The sequence below is a fragment of the Macrobrachium nipponense genome, chromosome 26, assembly GCF_015104395.2.
Source record: "Macrobrachium nipponense isolate FS-2020 chromosome 26, ASM1510439v2, whole genome shotgun sequence".
In the NCBI taxonomy this organism is placed as follows: domain Eukaryota; kingdom Metazoa; phylum Arthropoda; class Malacostraca; order Decapoda; family Palaemonidae; genus Macrobrachium; species Macrobrachium nipponense.
Window position 1 is genome coordinate 77,784,926 of NC_087215.1, and position 20,954 is coordinate 77,805,879.

Consider the following 20,954-nt stretch of genomic DNA (forward strand, 5'->3'; position numbering starts at 1 on the left):
AAACCCACCCCAACGTGGACACACTACAACTTCCAAACGATTACGTAAACCAGCGAACATTACACAAGCATACTTAAAGATTAGTCGTTTTCTATACAACACTGGTTTTCCCGATGACGAAAAAATTACTTTTACAGTGATTACAATTTTGCAAAATTATAACGTAACATAAAATTAATTTTTGAAATGTTAATTGCATCGGTTAAACAGAAGTAACCCGCCCCGGACCCTCCTGTTTTGTAAATTCTAGGACAATATTATTGCCCTCTCGCATTCGCTGTTCTTATTTTTAACGAGACCAATGAGATCTTTGTTCTTGAGCTTTTGTATTGATATAATTGTGGATTTTTAATATACAATTTAATCATGACACGGTGATTTATTTAACGGGATTACTAATGTAAAGAATAAAGGGTTCAAGTATGTGGAAACGGTGATAAAAACAAGTGTGGTAATGATGGTCTTGTTCTTCTGTTTGAGTCGTGTGTTTTCTAAACATATCCTCGTAACCTTGGACCGTAACTGTCGTGAATTTCGAACTGATCATTCGAAATCCCCGCCATTTAACTTCACAAGTGTTGCATTAAATTGGGGCAAGACTGGGGGATCTCGCGGGCGATTCATTGAACAGAAAGCTGTCCAATACACGACAGTTTAAGACGCAATTCCTAAATGCATGGCGGGGAAGGAGCGCGTCTTATAGTAAAGAAGACGTTATGAATTTTCATTAATAAATCTAATTTGCTAATCACTAGTACAAGATAAATTATCTATGTAGAGATTTGAAGCCAAGGACTCCGTAGCCATTCAAGAATTTGCAGATTACGGCCTTCAGCCAGAACTTTAAGTCAATTCCTTGATTTTAAATGATAACGTAACTGTCATATTTCACATTCAAGAGTAAAATAGATTTAGTGATATCCGTAATGTCGAAATAAACGATGATTCCCGCCTGAATTACAAGGATTCTGTAGTTCACGCAGGAAAGCGTAAGTTTCTTTTGAAGAAGGGCGAAGCAACGCTTCATTCCTGCCCAGACTCTGAACCGTGTAAGTACCGTGAAATTTGTGTGTCTCTCAATTCTCCGACTCCCAGCCATCGCCATGCTAGGTCGAATTCCGTCGTAACAGTAAGTTAACTTTATCCACGTATATATGTGCCATCCCTGCGATGAGGGACTCGATTTATGCAGCAAACGAAAGCTGCCAGTGCAAGAATGTTATTTGTTTGTGATATTGAGTCAATGGGTCTCGTATTGTGCAGATTTTTCGTCCAGTTGTGGACTTAGTGCTTTACAAGCACGTGACATCAAAGACCCTATGTGCTACCACATAAAAAGGCCATGAGAATATTCAGGTTATTTGAATTAAATTGGTGAGTGCAGTAAGAAACTGCGTGTATATACTGTAGAATTCTGCTAAGAACTTTAGTTTTGGTGTACTGTTAATGTATTTAAATGTTTATTTTTTGTAATAAAACTGTTTTGTTGACCAAATTTTATTGTATCTCACACTAAGAGTTTTAGAGTGCGCGCCTCCTCAAGGCCTTGTCATCGGCCCAGAACATCCGGGCACGAATCATAAAAAAAAAAAATAATAAAAGTCGAAGAAAATCCCGACATTTGGTCCTTCGAACTGGATGACAAGTGCGCTCTAGAGCTTGAAGGGAAATTTCAATAAAGTATGGTCTATAGGGTAGCCCTGATAGGACACAGTCAGCTCCCACCGAATCTGCCACAGTGTTCAGATAACCAGATTGAGATCTATAGAAGGCCAGGAGGTCTGGTCAGTCAATTTTTAGATAGTAGTCTATCATTCTGGCAGAGACGGTATGAGTTGGTCGTGTTGTATGTAGGAGGAAACGACCTAGCAATCGATCACCCCAAAACCGTTTGGGATAATTTATGTACTCTTATTGAATGCTTGAGGAAAATTTGTGAAATAATTGCTATCTGCGACGCAGAGATCAGAGAGTATCTCCCTGATAATCGTTTTGCTATAAATTCCATTGAATATGTCAAAAAAGTAAAGAACTTTAATGCGAGAATCTCCAAATACTGCTACAAAAGAAGTCAGTACGGAGTCCGACACTTGCCTATGAACTCTCGGGCCTACCACGAAGGCAAACAAAGGGACGGAGTCTATTTTGATTCAGAAATCCGTAACGCATTCCTCAATCGTTTAATGAGATTAATCAGGAGAGAGAGAGACAGACAAAATAACTAGGCTCAGCTTTTTCCGATGTGCAATTAGCCCCACGTGTCACAAGTCTTTGCACCCCGTCTTCCTAACATAAGAAAAATCCTCATTTCCTAGTTTGCATAAACCCCCCCCTAAGAAGTAGAGTAAATAATACAAAATGGCAGTGGCTGTGATTGTTCACTTCGAGGCCTCGCTGAGTCTCACCGCGGACTTACTCGCCGAATCACAGCGTGCGTTAGTAGAAACGTATTCTGAGAGCGTGTACCAAAATTTGGTCACGCAGTTGAGACAAGAAGAAGGTCAGCTTCGAGAGCTGTACAAACGTCAAGTAGTGTAGTTAGAATCTAACTTAGATGCCAGAATCAGGCAAACCTTAGCAGAAGCTGTGCAAGCCTCTACCCTTTTGTTGAATCGAATCAATAAACTGAAAGTCACTCAGACAGGGAATGTTTCCCACCCCAAATTGAAACCGCTGCCTCTCCCCACTTTTGAAGGGGAAGTGCAGGAATATGCTTCTTACAGGGAATTGTTCACGATCCACGTGGATCGGAGGGCAGATTTGGATGACGTGTCCAAATTTACTTACTTGTTAGGGACTCTGGTAGCGTTAGATCTCTTGGATAAGCAATATGGTAATGTACACCAAACACCCGGGATCTTGCATCGAAAACTTTCCAACATATTCGTACCCTCGTTGAACCCCGTAGAGCTGAAGAAGTTCAGGTTTGAGTTAACAGTGATCATTGAGCAAATCAAGAGGCTCAGTACTAATGATATAGGCCATGGCATGGTCATGAGCCTTATCAATCAGAAGTTGTCAGAAGGTAAGCTCTATCGAAAGGTGGTCGAACACCTCAGAAAATGTGATTATAATTTAGAAGAATTTTTTGAAGCTATAGACTTCATAATTCGCATGTTGGAAGATGACGAGTTACAGCGAGGCGAGAAATTAGAATCTGATGAGAAAAACGATGTCAGTGTTAGACCCAAAACGAAACCTATGCAGAATAATTCTTGTCCCTATTGCAATGAACGGCACCCACCTCACTGATGCCGCCGAGTAAGTGACGTGGCTGCCAGACGCCGCATTCTACTAAGGAAGGGCCTGTGTTTTCATTGCCTTCAGTCAGGTCACCGTAGTGATAGATGCACTAACCCCAATTCATGTAAAAGTTGTGGAAATAATCATAATACTTCCATTTGTGATAATAGCAGCTTTAGAAAAGCACATTCAGTTCCCTCCACTTCGTCCCGAAGTAATCCCAGTTTAGTAAGTAACAGTCAAGCTACAACCTCCCACCCTGTAGTAAATGCGACGACCAGACAGCACGATAGAAACCCCCGTCCGCCCAAAGAGAAAGTAGAATCACAACTGTGTAAGAGCGCTAAAGTAGCCCAAACGTCTAGTGTAGATCTTCCCTGTACGATTTTGCCAACGGCCATGGCCGAGATCCATCACAAGCAGGGGAGTAAACGGGTTCGCTTGTTTTTGGACACTGGGAGTCAACGAAGTTTTATCTCCGCTAAAACTGCAAAGCAGTTAGGCATGCCAGTGGTAGGCAAAGTGGCATTAACATTGCTCCCTTTGGTTCAGCAGAAATCAGTGGCCAGTATGACGTAGTGAGTTGCCGGGTAGAGATGGGTAATAGAATTGTTCGAATGAAACTAGTTGTTCACGAGAACGTAGACGTCCCAATTCATAACGCAGGTTATATAAGAGTAAGACAACACCTAGTAGGGAAGGGAGTCACGTTAGCAGATCCTGACAGTAAGAGCGATAAGTTACGAAACGTGCACATTCTTGTGGGTGCAGACTATTTTAATTATTTCATTATTGGAGTAGAAAAGATAGATGGGATAAGTCTTTTTCTGACCCATAATGGCATGTCGCCATATGGGAGAGTGCCACAGTGGCTATTAGAAGGTCACAAGATAGATCATGTGAGAACACTCAGGGTATGTAGGGTCGCGAGCAAACCAATTGCATTTGAGGTTGATGAATGGTGGCGTTTAGATACCTTAGGCATCACCCCATCCGAGCAGTACACTGTCCGCGAAGCGGAAGCCATGCGAAAGGTTTCGCAGAGTGTAACGAAGAAGCCTGAAGGATATCAGGTTAGCTTGCCATTCCGTTCAGAAGGTAGGCCAGAAACAAACTTTAGAAATGCTGTAGCACGGCTGGATTCGCTGCAAACCAAATCTCAGAAAGACAAGGAATACTATAATCCATATCAGGGAGTGATCGACAAATACCTGAAGGCAGGATTTATATATGAAGTAAAAGATCCAAAAATAAAAGGATACTACATGCCGCATTTCGGCATTAAAAAGGATAGCCGCACGACCCCCCTTAGAATCGTATTCAATGCCTCATCCAAAGCTAAGAATAATAAATCCTTAAATGAATGCCTGTTACCTGGGCCTAATTTAGTAGAGTTGGCCTATAATTTGCTTCTAAAGTTTCGAATGAATAAATACGCCATGCTTGCAGACATAAGCAAAGCCTTTCATAGAGTACTATTAGATCCCCGTGATGCCAAATATACAAGATTCCTGTGGCGAGAGGTAGCAGGTCGAGCGCGGACCTTCGCTTTCAGAGTCGTGGTGTTCGGCATCACGGCTAGTCCCTTTTTGTTACAACAAGTGTTGAGTCATCATTTTAAGTTAGAAGGAAGACCTGAATTAAGCAAGTCCTTTTATGTTGATAACTATGTCAGTACCTTTGAAAGTTTGGATGAGATGAAAAAGGAACAAGAATCTGTCCACGCAATTTTGGATGGGGCCAGAATGCCGTTAGAAGGGTGGGCAACAAACAGTATAGCCTTCGATAGCGAGAGAGAGTGGAAAGAACCTGTGAATGTGAGCGTGCTCGGGCTGAGATGGGCTCGTTTCGTCGACCGTCTGTGTGTGAAAGAGAGTGAGAGGATTCGTGAATTGGGGGAGGGATGGGTACCTACGAAGCGTAGGGTACTATCTTTGCTAGTATCAATTTACGATCCGCTAGGTCTAGTCAGTCCTTTATTTGTTAGGGGAAAGCTGTTTCTCCAACAACTTTGGGAACAAGAGATTGGATGGGATGACGTGTTATGTAAGGAAAAGGGCTTAAAGAAGCGCGAGAACTGCTAGTAGAGTTGAAAATCAGTTCGGTTGAGTTAACATTTCCGAGCGGCAGGAGTCAGAAGATCCGAACTCCATATATTCACTGATGCCAGTAGTAGGGCATACGGTGCTTTAGCGTATGTCAGAGATAAAGAAAGTAACGTAAGATTACTCACCAGCAAAATGAGAATCACTCCGAAAGGGATGCTCAAAATCACCATCCCTAAATTAGAACTTTTAGCTTTGCTGCTAGGTTGTAGGCTAGCGAAAATGATTAAAGGGGTAATAGAGCCGCAAGAGATTAGTATCTGGTCAGATAGCAAAGTTGCATTAGCATGGGTGGCATCCCCGGATGCCAAGGACAACAAAAATATCTTTATATCTAACCGTGTGGCGGAAGTTGTTTTTCTCCGCCAGATTTGTGATTTCAGATTGAAGTATGTGCCCAGCAAACAGAATCCTGCTGATGTCTTGTCTAGGGGCGCAACAATCCAGCAATTGCAGCAGAATCCTCTTTGGCGCCAGGGTCCAGAGTTCTTGGGAATCCCAGGAGAGCCTGGGTTCTTCAAAGAGGAAGATCTAACAAATATCAGAACCGTGGTAGCGGCGGTGCAGGAACTGAGGGAAGAAACAAGGTCTATTCCCCCAGGAGGGATATGGGAACTACTACTCAGGGAGGTTGAGTTCCGAATTTTGATTAGAGTAACCAGATTAGTGTTAAAGTTTGCAAAAGTGAAAAGGGATCCTTTTCGAGTTCTTGTCTTATTAGAACAAAAATTCTATTTACCTACTGTGTATGCATATTTGGAGGGTGAGGTCAGACCCCCTCGTGAGATATTGAATTTTGTGAGGCAATTAAGTCTAATAATAGTAGACAAATTGATTTGCACTAGGGGACGAGTGTCCCAAATTGAAGAGATGAAACATTCAATTCTTTTGCCTGCTAAGGGACACTTATTCAGAGCATACTTAAAGTATTTGCATTGTTTGCACCTCCATTGTAATGCCAATATGCTAATGGCGATTTTTCGACAGAAATGCTGGACGCCGGGCTTGAGGTCAATTGCTAAGCAAGTTGAACGAAAGTGTCCAGAATGCGTGCTAGCATTCCAACCGCTGATGAGACAACCACCACCACCCCCCCTGCCGAAGGAAAGGATCACATTGCAGAAACCATTTGCCGCAGTCGGCGTGGACCACACCGCAGCCATACAAACCGAAACGCGACCAGGCTATATCCTCCTCGTGACATGCATGGCCACCAGGGCCGTGTATTTAGATTTCTGCCCCTCCTTGGATGCGGAGGAATTTGTTCTAGCTCTTTGAAGATTCAGTGCTACGCATGGAGCCCCGACCATAATCACTTCTGATACCCACCAAACGTTCAAGATGGCCAGCAACCTCCTTCAGGGACTTTATGAAGAGGATGAAGTCCAGCAGTTCCTGAGGAGGACTGGCGTAGAATGGCGATTTCAAACACCCCGTGCGCCGTGGAAAGGGGGTTTTTTCGAGCGTCTGATTGGTGTCACAAACCGTGCCCTTCAGATAGCCCTCGGGAGAAAGTATCTCCCGGAGGCCCACGTATTAACTCTAGTGAAAGAGGCGGAGGCGGTAGTGAATAATAGGCCGTTGATGTATAGCGGTGACAAGTGCGAGGACGAGGTCCTCACCCCTCTCATTTAGTGCGAGGTCACTTAATTAACTTAATGGCACCTGTTTTGCCAGATGAAGACCTTAATGCTACCTTCACCTCCCAGAGGCTACGAGATCGATATCTTAAACTAACAGACACTTTGAAAGACTTCCGGGAGAGGTGGAGGAAGGAGTACCTGAGTGCCCTAAGAACCCGACACGATTGTCAGTCTGGGGAACCCACCAAGCTGCACCCCGGAGACATCGTGTTAGTAAAGCAAGAAAATCAAAAGCGGGCAACGTGGCCCCTTGGATGCGTCGTGGAGACATACCCGGACGACGATGGCGTTGTGCGTTCGGCCAAGGTATTGTTCGAAGATGTTGAGTCCCTGCGTGCTGTCAGCCACTTGGTTCCCCTGGAACTTGCCCCCTCAGATGACGATGATGGCGTTGGAGACGAACGGCGTGACGATGTTGATGGTGCGACGGAGGAGATGGTGCGTGACGAAGACTGCAACGAAGAGGTCCGAGACGAGGGAGCGTACAGCCCAGCAGTAGGTGTTCCAGGAAATGTTGTGACGTCTGGGGACGACCAAGGGATGGCACTGGCTGCAACATCCGAACAACCAGCCACAAAGGTCTTGAGTGACAAAGACGCTGACGATATTGGTGACGAATCGAGCGATACCAATACCGTAAGTGAGAGTGCTGAAGTGAATGATACTGAGGTATCGAGTGGTAGTGACGTTGACGTTCAGTTAGGCAGACCAAGACGTTCTGCACGCCCTTTGAGAAAGGCTGCTGCTAAGCAGCGCGAGTTGATGAAGCGCTTAATGGAAAGCGAGTATATATAAGTTATAGCTAGAAACAGTGAAAGAAAACAGGAAGGTCCCTTATTCTGGTAGGCAAGGAGGGTGGACCCAAGTAAGTGTAGGTGAGTTGAATCCTCAGAGGATGGAAGTGCGTCGGGTTAGCGCAAGGAAGTGGGAGCACCCTCTTGTGCAAACAAGTCGAGCGTTGTGCAGAGGTAGCCCCCACCCTCAAAGTAAATTACGAAAAATGTATATGAGTTCTTGTAGAGAAGTGAAAGTGTTTTGAGGGCATGTGTCCCGTGAAAGAGTACATACTGAATCAGTTGTAATCTGTTTCCTTAAAGGCAAATGGCCTGTCTATCTAATTAATGCTTGTTGATTATTGAAGGCGAGCAGCCTAGAATAACATGCGTGTTGCATGAAGATTATTGAAGATGAAGAGCTTAATATAGAAGTTTCTCTTGCATGCTGTATTGCATTTTGAGGCGAGTGCCTAAAGTCTATGCTTGTTGCAAACAAAGTTGTACATACATGACTGTTTCCTTTTTCATGCCATTGATTGAGTGAAGGCAGAATGCCTTACGAGAGTATATTCATGTTTCCTTGATTGTGATTTTCCATTTATGCTTTTGATCTTATTGCAGGCCCATTGCCTATTAAGTTTCTGTGCTGATTCATGTCTAACTTAGGTGTATGAGTACATTTATGTATATATATCTGCCATTGATGTTTTATTTGTATATGACATTGATTACCCCGGGTGTAATGTTGATGTATAATTTCTTTGACATGTCATGTTTTTTTGTGTACTCTGTTAGAGTCGCTGTGGAGCGCTACGCAGCGAGGCAGACTGAGTAGTGTAGGAGTGATTACTCCCCCCCCCCGAGCTCAGTCTTTCCTGAATTGTCCAACATTTCAACGCCCCATACTTCGGGTGTGGAGTATGTCGTGAATATCGAACTGATCATTCGAAATCCCCGCCATTTAACTTCACAAGTGTTGCGTTAAATTGGGGCAAGACTGGGGGATCTCGCGGGCGATTCATTGAACAGAAAGCTGTCCAATACACGACAGTTTAAGACGCAATTCCTAAATGCATGGTGGGGAAGGAGCGCGTCTTATAGTAAAGAGGACGTTATGAATTTTCATTAATAAATCTAATTTGCTAATCACTAGTACAAGATAAATTATCTATGTAGAGATTTGAAGCCAAGGACTCCGTAGCCATTCAAGAATTTGCAGATAACGGCCTTCAGCCAGAACTTTAAGTCAATTCCTTGATCTTAAATGATAACCTAACTGTCATATTTCACATTCAAGAGTAAAATAGATTTAGTGATATCCGTAATGTCGAAATAAACGATGATTCCCGCCTGAATTACAAGGATTCTGTAGTTCATGCGGGAAAGCGTAAGTTTCTTTTGAAGAAGGGCAAAGCGACGCTTCATTCCTGCCCAGACTCTGAACCGTGTAAGTACCGTGAAATTTGTGTCTCTCAATTCTCTGACTCCCAGCCATCGCCATGCTAGGTCGAATTCCGTCGTAACAGTAAGTTAACTTTATCCACGTATATATGTGCCATCCCTGTGATGAGGGACTCGATTTATGCAGCAAACGAAAGCTGCCAGTGCAAGAATGTTATTTGTTTGTGATATTGAGTCAATGGGTCTCGTATTGTGCAGATTTTTCGTCCAGTTGTGGACTTAGTGCTTTACAAGCACGTGACGTCAAAGACCCTACGTGCTACCACATAAAAAGGCCATGAGAATTTTCAGGTTATTTGAATTAAATTGGTGAGTGCAGTAAGAAACTGCGTGTACTGTGGAATTCTGCTAGGAACTTTAGTTTCGGTGTACTGTTAATGTATTTAAATGTTTATTTTTTGTAATAAAACTGTTTTGTTGACCAAATTTTATTGTATCTCACCCTAAGAGTTTTAGAGTGCGCGCCTCCTCAAGGCCTTGTCATCGACCCAGAACATCCGGGCACGAATCATAAAATAAAATAATAAAAGTCGAAGAAAATCCAGACAGTAACGGTTAAGTAAAATCTCGAATGCTCTGTACTACTTGAATTAAGTTTTTTATTTATATTTCAAATGAGACTGTATTCGTTGCAAAAGGAATTTTGTTTTCGGTGCCTAGGCCGACCCCCAATTCAGGAGCTTTTGAAAGAACCAAGAAAAATGTTACATCAAACTGAAGGAAAATCGTGCTTAGGTACAACTGTAACCGTTCGTGAATTCTCTAGTGATACTAAGTTTGTTTTTTATTACTTTTTTTAACTGGAAATTACAGTAATGAATGCAGTACGGTTGTTTCACTATGAAATATTGACTCAACGCCTAGGCCTAGGCACAATCTGGAGTTTTTGAAAAATCCAAGGGAACCGTTTTATGCAGCAAAAGGATCGCTGTTCCTACTTTCAGCAAGACATTAAAAATGGAACCAGACCGAAACATTAATAGAAATCCGGAGGAAAACAAAACATATCAAGATTTTCATCAGGAGTGTTTCATCCTCTATACATCTATGGTTTCAACATGGATTACAAGCCTTGAAACCATAATTCGTCTAGCATTTTATAAAGTATATAATCCCACACCAATTACGTTCTAGCCTTAAGGTTTATCCCGTGTTCATACGATAATTAAACGGCTATATATATAATTCCTATGATGAAGCAATGGTAAACTGTAATGGGAAAAATATTACTTTAATTATTAGTGATTTATTTAGGAATTGATTCATCATCCTCCTCTAATATCTTTACACTACTGTTGTAAGAGTAATTGGAACTGTGAAATGTTTTTGTTGTGGACACGAGTGTGGCAGTGTAGCCAGTCCCTTGTTTTGTTTATCTTTCGCTCTGAGTATCGGAGCGCTGCCCTGAATCTTTCGTCTGCATTTTGGTAACACTAGCAACACATGTAAGAATCACGAATGCTTTTATGTGAGGACGACATCAACTGGTCCCTATTTCATTTTTGGGCTATTTTCCCAAATTATTAATACAAATGATTATCTATCCCCGTGCAAGGTAAGCTTTTAAAGTCGTGATATTACCGTTAGTTCATTATTTGGAACAGATCATTATCATGGAAGAATAGTAGCAGACGAGAATTCAAATGCAGAGTTGCCTGCCCAGTCAAACATGTTGCTATACCTTAACGAGGAAAATTTTCATTGGCGTGAAAGATACTTCACGTTCTTAAGTCGTCATGAAATTTTGCTGTGTTAGTTTGAGTTGTGACATAGCGTTTGACAGGGTTGTAAAACGTTGACAAAAAAGTAGTTATAAGAGTTTTGTTTGTATAAAGTTTTTGCAAATACCAGTGCCAAAGGATACCTCTCATTGAAATTTCCACTGCCGATCATGATCTTAGACTAGGCTATACAGTAATTTAAGAAGGCCTACCCTAGACTAATCCTGTTTGAATGAGGAATTATGACTATTTTTGGTAAATATAGTTAGGCTATATATGTACATAAATTCATGGAAAACTTAATTACATAGAACTTAGCCTGTACCCTCATTAAACTAACCTAACTTTGTGGCCTATTGTAACCTAGTCAAAAATCATCCATGTAAACTTTGCATAGGCTATCCTTAACGATTTCTGAAGAAGCCTAGGCTAGACTATATCCTGTTAAAAAACACCATAGCCTAATTTTAATTGATTCCAGGGTTGCTCCATGTTTGATACTTATCCTATTATGAGGAAAGCAATTTCCATAATCTGTAGTTGTTATATTTTTTTGAAGTCTCAATATAAAGTTATTTTTTGTAATTTTTAACTACGCACTTGTATTAATTTCTGGAAATCAAAAATTAAATAAAATTAATATTTCCAGGGATCTAATCAAGGGATCTAGTCCAGGGGATCTAGTCCAGAAATCTAGTCCAGGAGTTCTGAAGACTAGGTAAATTAATCAAGTCCAGGAGACTAGGCCTGGGAGAAATTTGGCATGATGTAATGAGCAATAAAGAAACAAGCTGAATACCAGGAATTTTCTTCAATACCCCTAAAATGGAAATCAGCACTTCAACTGCCTCCCAGTGGGAAGGCATCACCTGGCCTCATCAGTAGTTAGACCCATACCCACAAGGAATATCATGTAATAGCAGGTAGGATAGGCCTACCCTATTTTCCAGGCAGCGTAAACGTTAGTCTTCATACCCATCGTGTCAACTATGACACAGTACCATTCTCCGACCCTTGTCTTCAGGCAAGAAGACTGACAAAAGTGTATATGTATACAAATAGTATTCTTATTCTCGTATCTTAATGTCATGGTGAGGGAAAATCCTCCCGCGACAAACCAATTTGCTTGGGCTATGTTCCGTGCTCTCGATAGTGTGTTTAATGGAATCTTGTTTTGCGTACCACCCAGCAACTGTTACTGTTCGACCAAGCCACTTCCAAATTGTGAGTACAGGATTCATTTGTGGATATATTACTGTGATAACTAACATTCTGCACTTTTGTATTAATTATATAGATTCCTTTGTTATCGACGCCAATGATTTACATCATTTAAAAATTCGGGTTCTTAATAGGCCTGATATCGTTTCGTAATCGATGTGATAGTTTGTCATTTAGGCTAGGCGGATATGCATTATTTACGGTTATATCATTAGGAATTTTGTACGGTAAATAACGAAACTAATTACAATACTTGCCCAGGGCTTATATATTCTCACTGTGATGGTAACCCCACATGTTGCTGTGCCATTAACTGGTTTCATCTTGTTTTTATTTTTGTTTGTTAACATTCTTAGGTCTAGTTCTCTCACAGCTCCTTGCAGATTAAACTATTATACCTCTTTGAAATAACCCAATATCCAAGGTTCGAATACGAATTTCACTATAAAGAACAAACCCATACTTAAACAAAAACAGCCTCTCACCACTCATAGCAAGGCTGGGGAAGCTTTATCGTTCGCATAATGCTGTAATTTCTGTAATACCTTAAACGCGACGTAACGTTTGAATGTGAAGTACTATATATTGCTCCTTCTTAATTTTGTGTGCAAACATTCAATGTTATAGACAAACTCGTTATTGGTATTACATACGTCTATTTAGCAAGTGGTTTAGTTGATTTCGAAACCTAATAGGCTATCAACAGCAATCTGATAGCGGTGGGAAAGACTAATATTATTATAACGTATACTAACGCCGATCCATGGCAGAATAGCATGCCATAATCATTATGAGAGGCGAGCATCGGAGTGAGACTAGAAAGTTGAACGTTAGTGAAATCTGTTAGGCATTACATCCTCGTGACAAAGACAATGATCCAAGGCGATAATCACATGGCGTATAGACGCAAAAGCAGGTTACATGTCTTACCGGAGTTGTTTTTCCATTGGTGTGTTCGTATATGTATATGATATATATGATATATATATATATATATATATAATATATATATATATATATATATATATATATATATATATATATATATATATATATATGTATATATATATATATATATATATATATATATATATATATGAACAAACCAATGAAAAAACAATATAAACATACATATATACAGACACATATATGTATGTATGTATGTATGTATGTATGTATATATATATATATAATATATATATATATATATATATATATATATATATATATATATATATATATATATATGGTATTTTTTCTTAAGTTTGAATGCTGTTTGCATTGAACCTTCCTAGCCTGCTCAATAGGCAATAAGCCTAGTATTATTCTTCGTAATCAGGTAGCTTGCAATCAGTCAATTGTTCTTCACAATTGTCGTAAAGCGTGCTGGTAAAATCGATAAAAGTTATATAATAAGTATATGAAAGCAAGAAAGGCAGGAAGCCTTGCTGCGTAATTTTTCATCGAATCGCATTTTCCCCGAGTAATATTACCCAAGTGTACTTGTTCATTGAAACCTCTTACATAGGCAGGTTTAGTGGGCTTAATATTATTTGATTTTTTTTTTTTTTTACTGATTACTACTACTACTACGAGAGAGGGAGAGAGGAAGTTGACTTTGCTGTTGGATTGAAGAGTCGGAAATACTATAGCGAACGCTAGATGACCGAGCAAACTGTTGAAGGGCCACCACAATAGGAAAAGGGCTCTTCATTCTTACTGAGCCATCTCTCTCTCTCTCTCTCTCTCTCTCTCTCTCTCGTGCAGATGTGTTTACGCCAATCAGTTGATCCTGAATATTCATCGCATTCTGTTTGGCAGTGCGGCATCAATATCCCTAGACCAGGGGTGGCCAGACTTTAGGACTCCGAGATCTACTCTAAAGACTTAATCTTTTACGATCTACCAAAATACATAATTACATATTATTACGCGAAGGAAAAAATTCTCAAATAGCGCCATAGTACGCCAAAACAGGAGTCCATTGCTCAATATGTCATATATATATATATATATATATATATATATTATATATAGATATTAATAGATATATATTGGTTATATATCTATATATATATATATATATATAATATATATATATATAATATATATATAAAGACATATGCCACGAAGGAAAAATAAACGAAAGAGTAACTGCGAGACCATTCGACGTTTCCACGTCCTTTACTAAGTTCTGCTTAGTAAAGGACGCGGAAACGTCGAAAGGTCTCGCAGTTACTCCTTCGTTTATTTTTCCTTCGTGGCATATGTCTTTATTTATGGATTTATCACGTTCCTAACTTTCGTGATTCAGTTACACACACACACACACACACACACACACACACACACATATATATATATATATATTATATATACTATATATAGGATATATAATAGGATATATGCTTGTGTTTTTGTTTGTTTATATAGAATTGTGGGGGAACAGCGATTTACCAAACAAGTGTACGCGATCGACTGTTTGGCCACCTATGCCCTAGACCTATACAAGTATTGCACCAGTCACCGGTTTTTTTTTTTTACCATGTCGTTAGCTTACGTTAGTTCAGAGAATAAATCTGTAGATAATTTGTACGTAGGAAACGTAGATTATAAATTTTCAAGAAGATTCTATGGTATGTTTTGAAGATATGACGTCCCGCTTTTTTCTGGGAATATGTGGTGCTCGTACAGTTCGGGAATATGCATCTTAAGTAAAGCATTTCTCGTTTAGCCTCTTGACAGTTGAATTCTTTTTCTGTTTCATTTCGCCAGTCAGGGTTCAACGTTCTTATTTAAATATGTGATTTCTAAATATTCTTATGCGCAAAATATATTTCCACTGATGGTTAACTTATGTTCACCTTCCACTTTTTGCCTGGAAGTGGTAGGCCTATTCTAAAGTCTGAAACCGGTGAACAGATATACCTTAAAAAAAAAAAAAAAAAAAAAAAAAAAAAAAAACAGAACTGCAAAGGTTTCAGTGAAGTTTTCTGCCAATACAAAGACCAACTAAAGGAAAATGAAGAGGGATTGATTCACTTACCTAAACAGCATTACCCTGGTATTTAAAATTTTCGCGGGATCTGACAGCATTTTTTACTAGTTGGATGTATCTACGTGCACGTGCGTAAATACAATTGTTAAAATGCACAATATAAATTATAATGCTGGCGATCACATTGGTACTAATATTAGAGGGACTGAATCTTGAAGTTATATTAAGCGAAATATTTCCCACACGTCACCCATGAAAATTGGCTTTTTCGAAAATTTCGTTTTATCCGTCCGAGTAATTCACCAGAACTAACAATGACAATTCCACCTCATAACTTTGACGAATTCATGAATTCATAACGAAATTGTAGCCTATGTCGCAATGAACTGAGTTCTTTATTACATACAGGTGATGGCAGGTAATATTTTAACAAAGATCTTAACCTAGAAATACAAGTAAATAATTCCCTTTCTCCATTAAACAAGAATTTAACATTTAGTAGTGTCAACTCTGGCTGTACTTACATTGTCAATATGGCGGCTGCGCAGATGCACGCATGCTCACTTCGTATCTTCTCTTGTCATTCATTTATTCGTATACATTTTATTACACTATTAATGGCAATATATTTCACCGTAAAAGTACGTATCTAATTAACAGCGCCGATAAGCACGTATACCGCGAGATAGTCTGAAAGAGGCCAAAAATCCCACCCCAACGTGGACCACACTACATCTTCCAAACGATTACGTAAACCAGCGAACATTACACAAGCATACTTAAAGATTAGCCGTTTTCTATACAACACTGGTTTTCCCGATGACGAAAAAATTACTTTTACCGTGATTATAATTTTGCAAAATTATAATGTAACGTAAAATTAATTTTCGAAATGTTAATTGCATCGGTTAAACAGAAGTAACCCGCCCCGGACCCTCCTGTTTTGTAAATTCTAGGACAATATTATTGCCCTCTCGCATTCGCTGTTCTTATTTTTAACGAGACCAATGAGGTCTTTGTTCTTGAGCTTTTGTATTGATATAATTGTGGATTTTTAATATATAATTTAATCATGACACGGTGATTTATTTAACGGGATTACTAATGTAAAGAATAAAGGGTTCAAGTATGTGGAAACGGTGATAAAGACAAGTGAGGTAATGATGGTCTTGTTCTTCTGTTTGAGTCTTGTGTTTTCTAAACATATCCTCGTAACCTTGGACCGTAACGGTTAAGTAAAATCTCGAATGCTCTGTGCTACTTGAATTAAGTTTTTTTTATTTATATTTCAAATGAGACTGTGGAATATACAGCAAGGAAAATATATACGTATTATATACATATACACACACATATGTTATATACATGCATGCACACACACACACACACACACACACACACACACACACACACACATATATAGATTTTTATAGATATATATTATATAATATATAATATATATCTATATATATTATATATATATAATATATATATATATATATATATATACCCAAAAGCCTACCTAGAACAGGAGTTGGCTACACACGAAATATATACCAATAAGTCAGATGAACTATACAAATACGCGGAATGTGGGAACCCATTCTGTGACACCACAACATGATAATAATACGGCAACACTGCCTGAGAGAGAGAGAGAGAGAGAGAGAGAATATTGTATACTCATCTGTACAAAGATATGACAAAGACAAGAAACCAACCACATAGGTACTATATATATTCCTGCATCAAGAAACAATAATGTATACACCTTAATGTATGACTAGTAATGCCTCAAATATAGGTTTGGTCATTCGTGACCATTATTAGAAATAATTAAAAACTTTTCTTTAATTATTGTTGCTGGATGAAACAAACATCAGCCATGCATCTGATGTCTAGCCTTGTCCCTTACGACGCTTCTGATTGGCTGCTGTTGATAAGCCAATCACAGGGCTGGAAACTCTCCTCAGTCTCTAATGTATACACCTTAATGTATGACTAGTAATGCCTCAAATATAGGTTTGGTCATTCGTGACCATTATTAGAAATAATTAAAAACTTTTCTTTAATTATTGTTGCTGGATGAAACAGACATCAGCCATGCATCTGATGTCTAGCCTTGTCCCTTACGACGCTTCTGATTGGCTGCTGTTGATAAGCCAATCACAGGGCTGGAAACTCTCCTCAGTCTCTAATGTATACACCTTAATGTATGACTAGTAATGCCTCAAATATAGGTTTGGTCATTCGTGACCATTATTAGAAATAATTAAAAACTTTTCTTTAATTATTGTTGCTGGATGAAACAAACATCAGCCATGCATCTGATGTCTAGCCCTGTCCCTTACGACGCTTCTGATTGGCTGCTGTTGATAAGCCAATCACAGGGCTGGAAACTCTCCTCAGTCTCTCTCGAGAGTCCACATAGGCAGGATGTAGTAAGTTCCACCTCTCCTGAGGGATATACGTCATTCAAAAGTGTCCCTCAGGAGAGGTGGAACATACTACATCCTGCCTATGTGAACACTCTCTCGAGAGAGACTGAGAAGTTTCCAGCCCAGTGATTGGCTTCTCAACAGCCAATCAGGAGTGTCGTTAAGGACTGGCCTAGGCATCAAATGCACGGATGATGTGAATCTACTCCAGGTGTCCACTATTTTAAAAATGAGTATTGGAAAAAGATGACTAGTGCATTAAATTTGACATGTGAGAAAATCTACTTCTAGGTACAAATAGTGAAATGCTCAAAAGAAATACTCAAAAAACATCACCAAGTTTGGCTCCTCAATGCTGATTTTGGCCAAATTAACCAAAAGAAAACAAAATAGATCAAAACTACTGAAGGTAGAGGGCTGCAGTTTGCTATGCTTGATGACTGGAGGGTGGGTGATCAACATACCAATTTGCAGCCCTCTAGCCTCAGCAGTTTTGAAGGCCTGAGGGCGGACGGAAAAAGTTCGGTCGGACAGACAAGGTCGTCCCCATAGTTGTCTCTGACAGACATCTAGAAGAAAAGCGAGACTTGACACTCTCCCTTGATCCAGATTAGAGAGCGGAGCTGTAGGATTATGGATCCAGCTATAGTAATATCTGTTTTCTGGTCAACTAAACTTTGTTATTCAGAGGATAGTGGATGAAAGCGACTCAAATGACACCTCAGATTTTATGTCATTCAATCAACCATGTCTCGGAAATCAGAGTCAGGTGAGTTACTAGCAGTCATGCAAGTCTGCATGATGGTATAGAATTAAGCAACTGAATATCATGAAGTCTCAGATTTAAAGAAGACCAAACAATAAGAGATTCACGAGAAGTGTTCAACTGGACATTACAAAGAACAGTGAAAGTACGACTTGAAAAGGGTTACATGATCAATAACCCTTACTGTACGAAACCCTGGAGCATTTGCAGGAATATAGTCCTTAGGCCAAAAGTCCAAGCCCTGGGACCTTTGAGGTCATTCAGTGGTGAAAATGAAATCGAGGGTGAAAAGGTTGGAAAGGTGTAACAGGAGGAAACCCTCAAAGGAGTTTCTCCATGACCATGAATCAATTGTTAGGAGAGGGTTTGGGGAAGTACGATGGAAGAAAGAGACTATGAACAGAGGCACAGTAAACTGAATAATGACGAGAACAAATCATCATCAATAGTCCGAAGCAGCGATTCCAGAAGTAGTAACTTGAATGATCCACGACCTTTGACGGGTCATCGTTAATAAGAGCGACATGGCAATTGAGACCTTTAATCTTGTTAGTTATTCTGGGCTTCTCTCTCTCTCTCTCTCTCTCTCTCTCTCTGTCGACACAAATTTAGAGGAAATCCACAACAAAAAGCACATATCCACACTCCCTTTTATATAACACAGCCACATCTCCAACCTCATATCCCCACACTCTTTTGTTTGTGTGTTTGTGTATATTATATATATATATATATATATATAGATAATATATATATATTATATAATAATATATATCTATATATTATATATAACATGGCATTTCATCGAGGTAGTTTGTAGCGAGCGAAGAACGCATATGGAACGGAGATGTCGTCCTTTCTAAACATGAAAAATAAATCAGGGGAAAATTACAATTCCTCCGCTACAACAATCGAGGGTATTTCAATTGCAAACAATTACAGCTTCTGTGGGGCCAATGGTAACAAAACATATCCTTGGAAACAATCTTGGTGAAGGACTTTTGACACTACGATTCAACACTGTACTATTTACCGGGATGCATAAAACTATAAAACCTTTATGTCATGTGTCAGACTAACAATTCCCTCTGCAGATCCTGGGCACCCTCGGGATGTAGCCTACGAGGAAGATGCTGCTGCTGCGGCTGCAACTGTGGCTGTGAAGACATTCCAGGTACGTGCACATGCAGACAGCAGGTTTCTTGTTGGAGTTGATGACCTTGCACCTTAAGGGTTGTACCTCTATGGAAAGCAGTAGATCTTAGGGCATTCTTATTAGTGGATCATCCAACAGTTAGGTTGGGTTAGAGAAGATAATGTAGAACAGGTGAGATCATTAGGTCAGGTTCAGGAACCTAGATCAGAAGCCAAACAAATACCGGAAGCATTAGATCTTATGTCACTCTTCATTTCAGAATTCACTGTTCATAAATAGTCATGGAGATACTCAGAGAAACCGTTGCTAGCATAGAAGCACTAGATGAAAATGGTTGCACGGCATTACACGGAGCTGTTGAATCTAACAATGTTAGTGTAGTTCAGGAACTCATTGAGAGTGGGGCTACAGTAGATGTTCATGACAATCAACAATAAACTCCTTTGCACCTTGCAACAATTAAGGGATGTATTCCGATAATGAAAACTCTTATTCAAGCAAATGCAGATATATATAACATTGATACTTACGGCAATATGGGTGCTCATGGTGCAGCATTGGGTGGGAAATGTGATGTCATCACAGTTCTGTTAGAGTCACGGTTTGATGTAAACTGCAGAACTAAAGAAGGCAGTACAATGCTTCATTTAGCAGCTTTAAAAGGTCACGGAGAATTAGTGCAACTCTTGATCAGTAAAGGGGCAAATGTCAATGACAAAGGCAACATGGGTCGCACACCATTACATGACGCTGTTCAATCTAAGAATGTTAGTTTAGTTCAGGAACTCATTGAGAGTGGGGCTACAGTAGATGTTCATAACAATCAACAATGCACTCCTCTGCATCTTGCAACAGGTTGGGGATATATTCCTATAATGAAAACTCTTATTCAAGCAAGTGCAGATATATATAACATTGCTACTGATGGCAATATGGGTGGTCATGTTGCAGCATTGGGTGGGAAATGTGATGTCATCACAGTTCTGTTAGAGTCAGGGTTTGATGTAAACTGCAAAACTAAAGAAGGAAATACAATGCTTCATTTAGCGGCTTTAAAAGGTCACAGAGAATTAATGCAGTTCTCCATCAATAAAGGGGCAAATGTCAATGACAAATGCAACATGGGTTACACACCATTACATGACGCTGTTGAATCTAATGATGTTAGTGTAGTTCAGGAACTCATTGAGAGTGGGGCTACAGTAGATGTTCATAACAATCAACAATGCACTCCTCTGCATCTTGCAACATCTTTGGGATATATTCCGATAATGAAAACTCTTATGCAAGCAAGTGCAGATGTATATAACATTGATACTTATGGCAATATGGGTGGTCATAATGCAGCATTGGGTGGGAAATGTGATGTCATCACAGTTCTGTTAGAGTCAGGGTTTAATGTAAACTGCAAAACTAAATAAGGAAG

At 39.7% G+C, this 20,954-nt stretch overlaps 2 protein-coding genes across 2 annotated transcripts; both read left to right on the forward strand.

The window, feature by feature from the left end:
• Window positions 1-579: 579 nt before the first annotated feature.
• Window positions 580-8,279, forward strand: LOC135200457 (uncharacterized). Its single transcript, XM_064229120.1, has 2 exons — window positions 580-1,129; window positions 5,732-8,279. Exon 2 carries the CDS (start codon window positions 7,007-7,009, stop codon window positions 7,784-7,786), a length of 780 nt encoding a protein of 259 aa, XP_064085190.1. The 5' UTR covers window positions 580-1,129; window positions 5,732-7,006; the 3' UTR covers window positions 7,787-8,279.
• Window positions 8,280-20,064: 11,785 nt separating this feature from the next.
• Window positions 20,065-20,949, forward strand: LOC135199743 (putative ankyrin repeat protein RF_0381). The gene has a single exon (XM_064227900.1). It carries the CDS (start codon window positions 20,065-20,067, stop codon window positions 20,947-20,949), a length of 885 nt encoding a protein of 294 aa, XP_064083970.1.
• The last annotated feature ends 5 nt before the right edge of the window (window positions 20,950-20,954 follow it).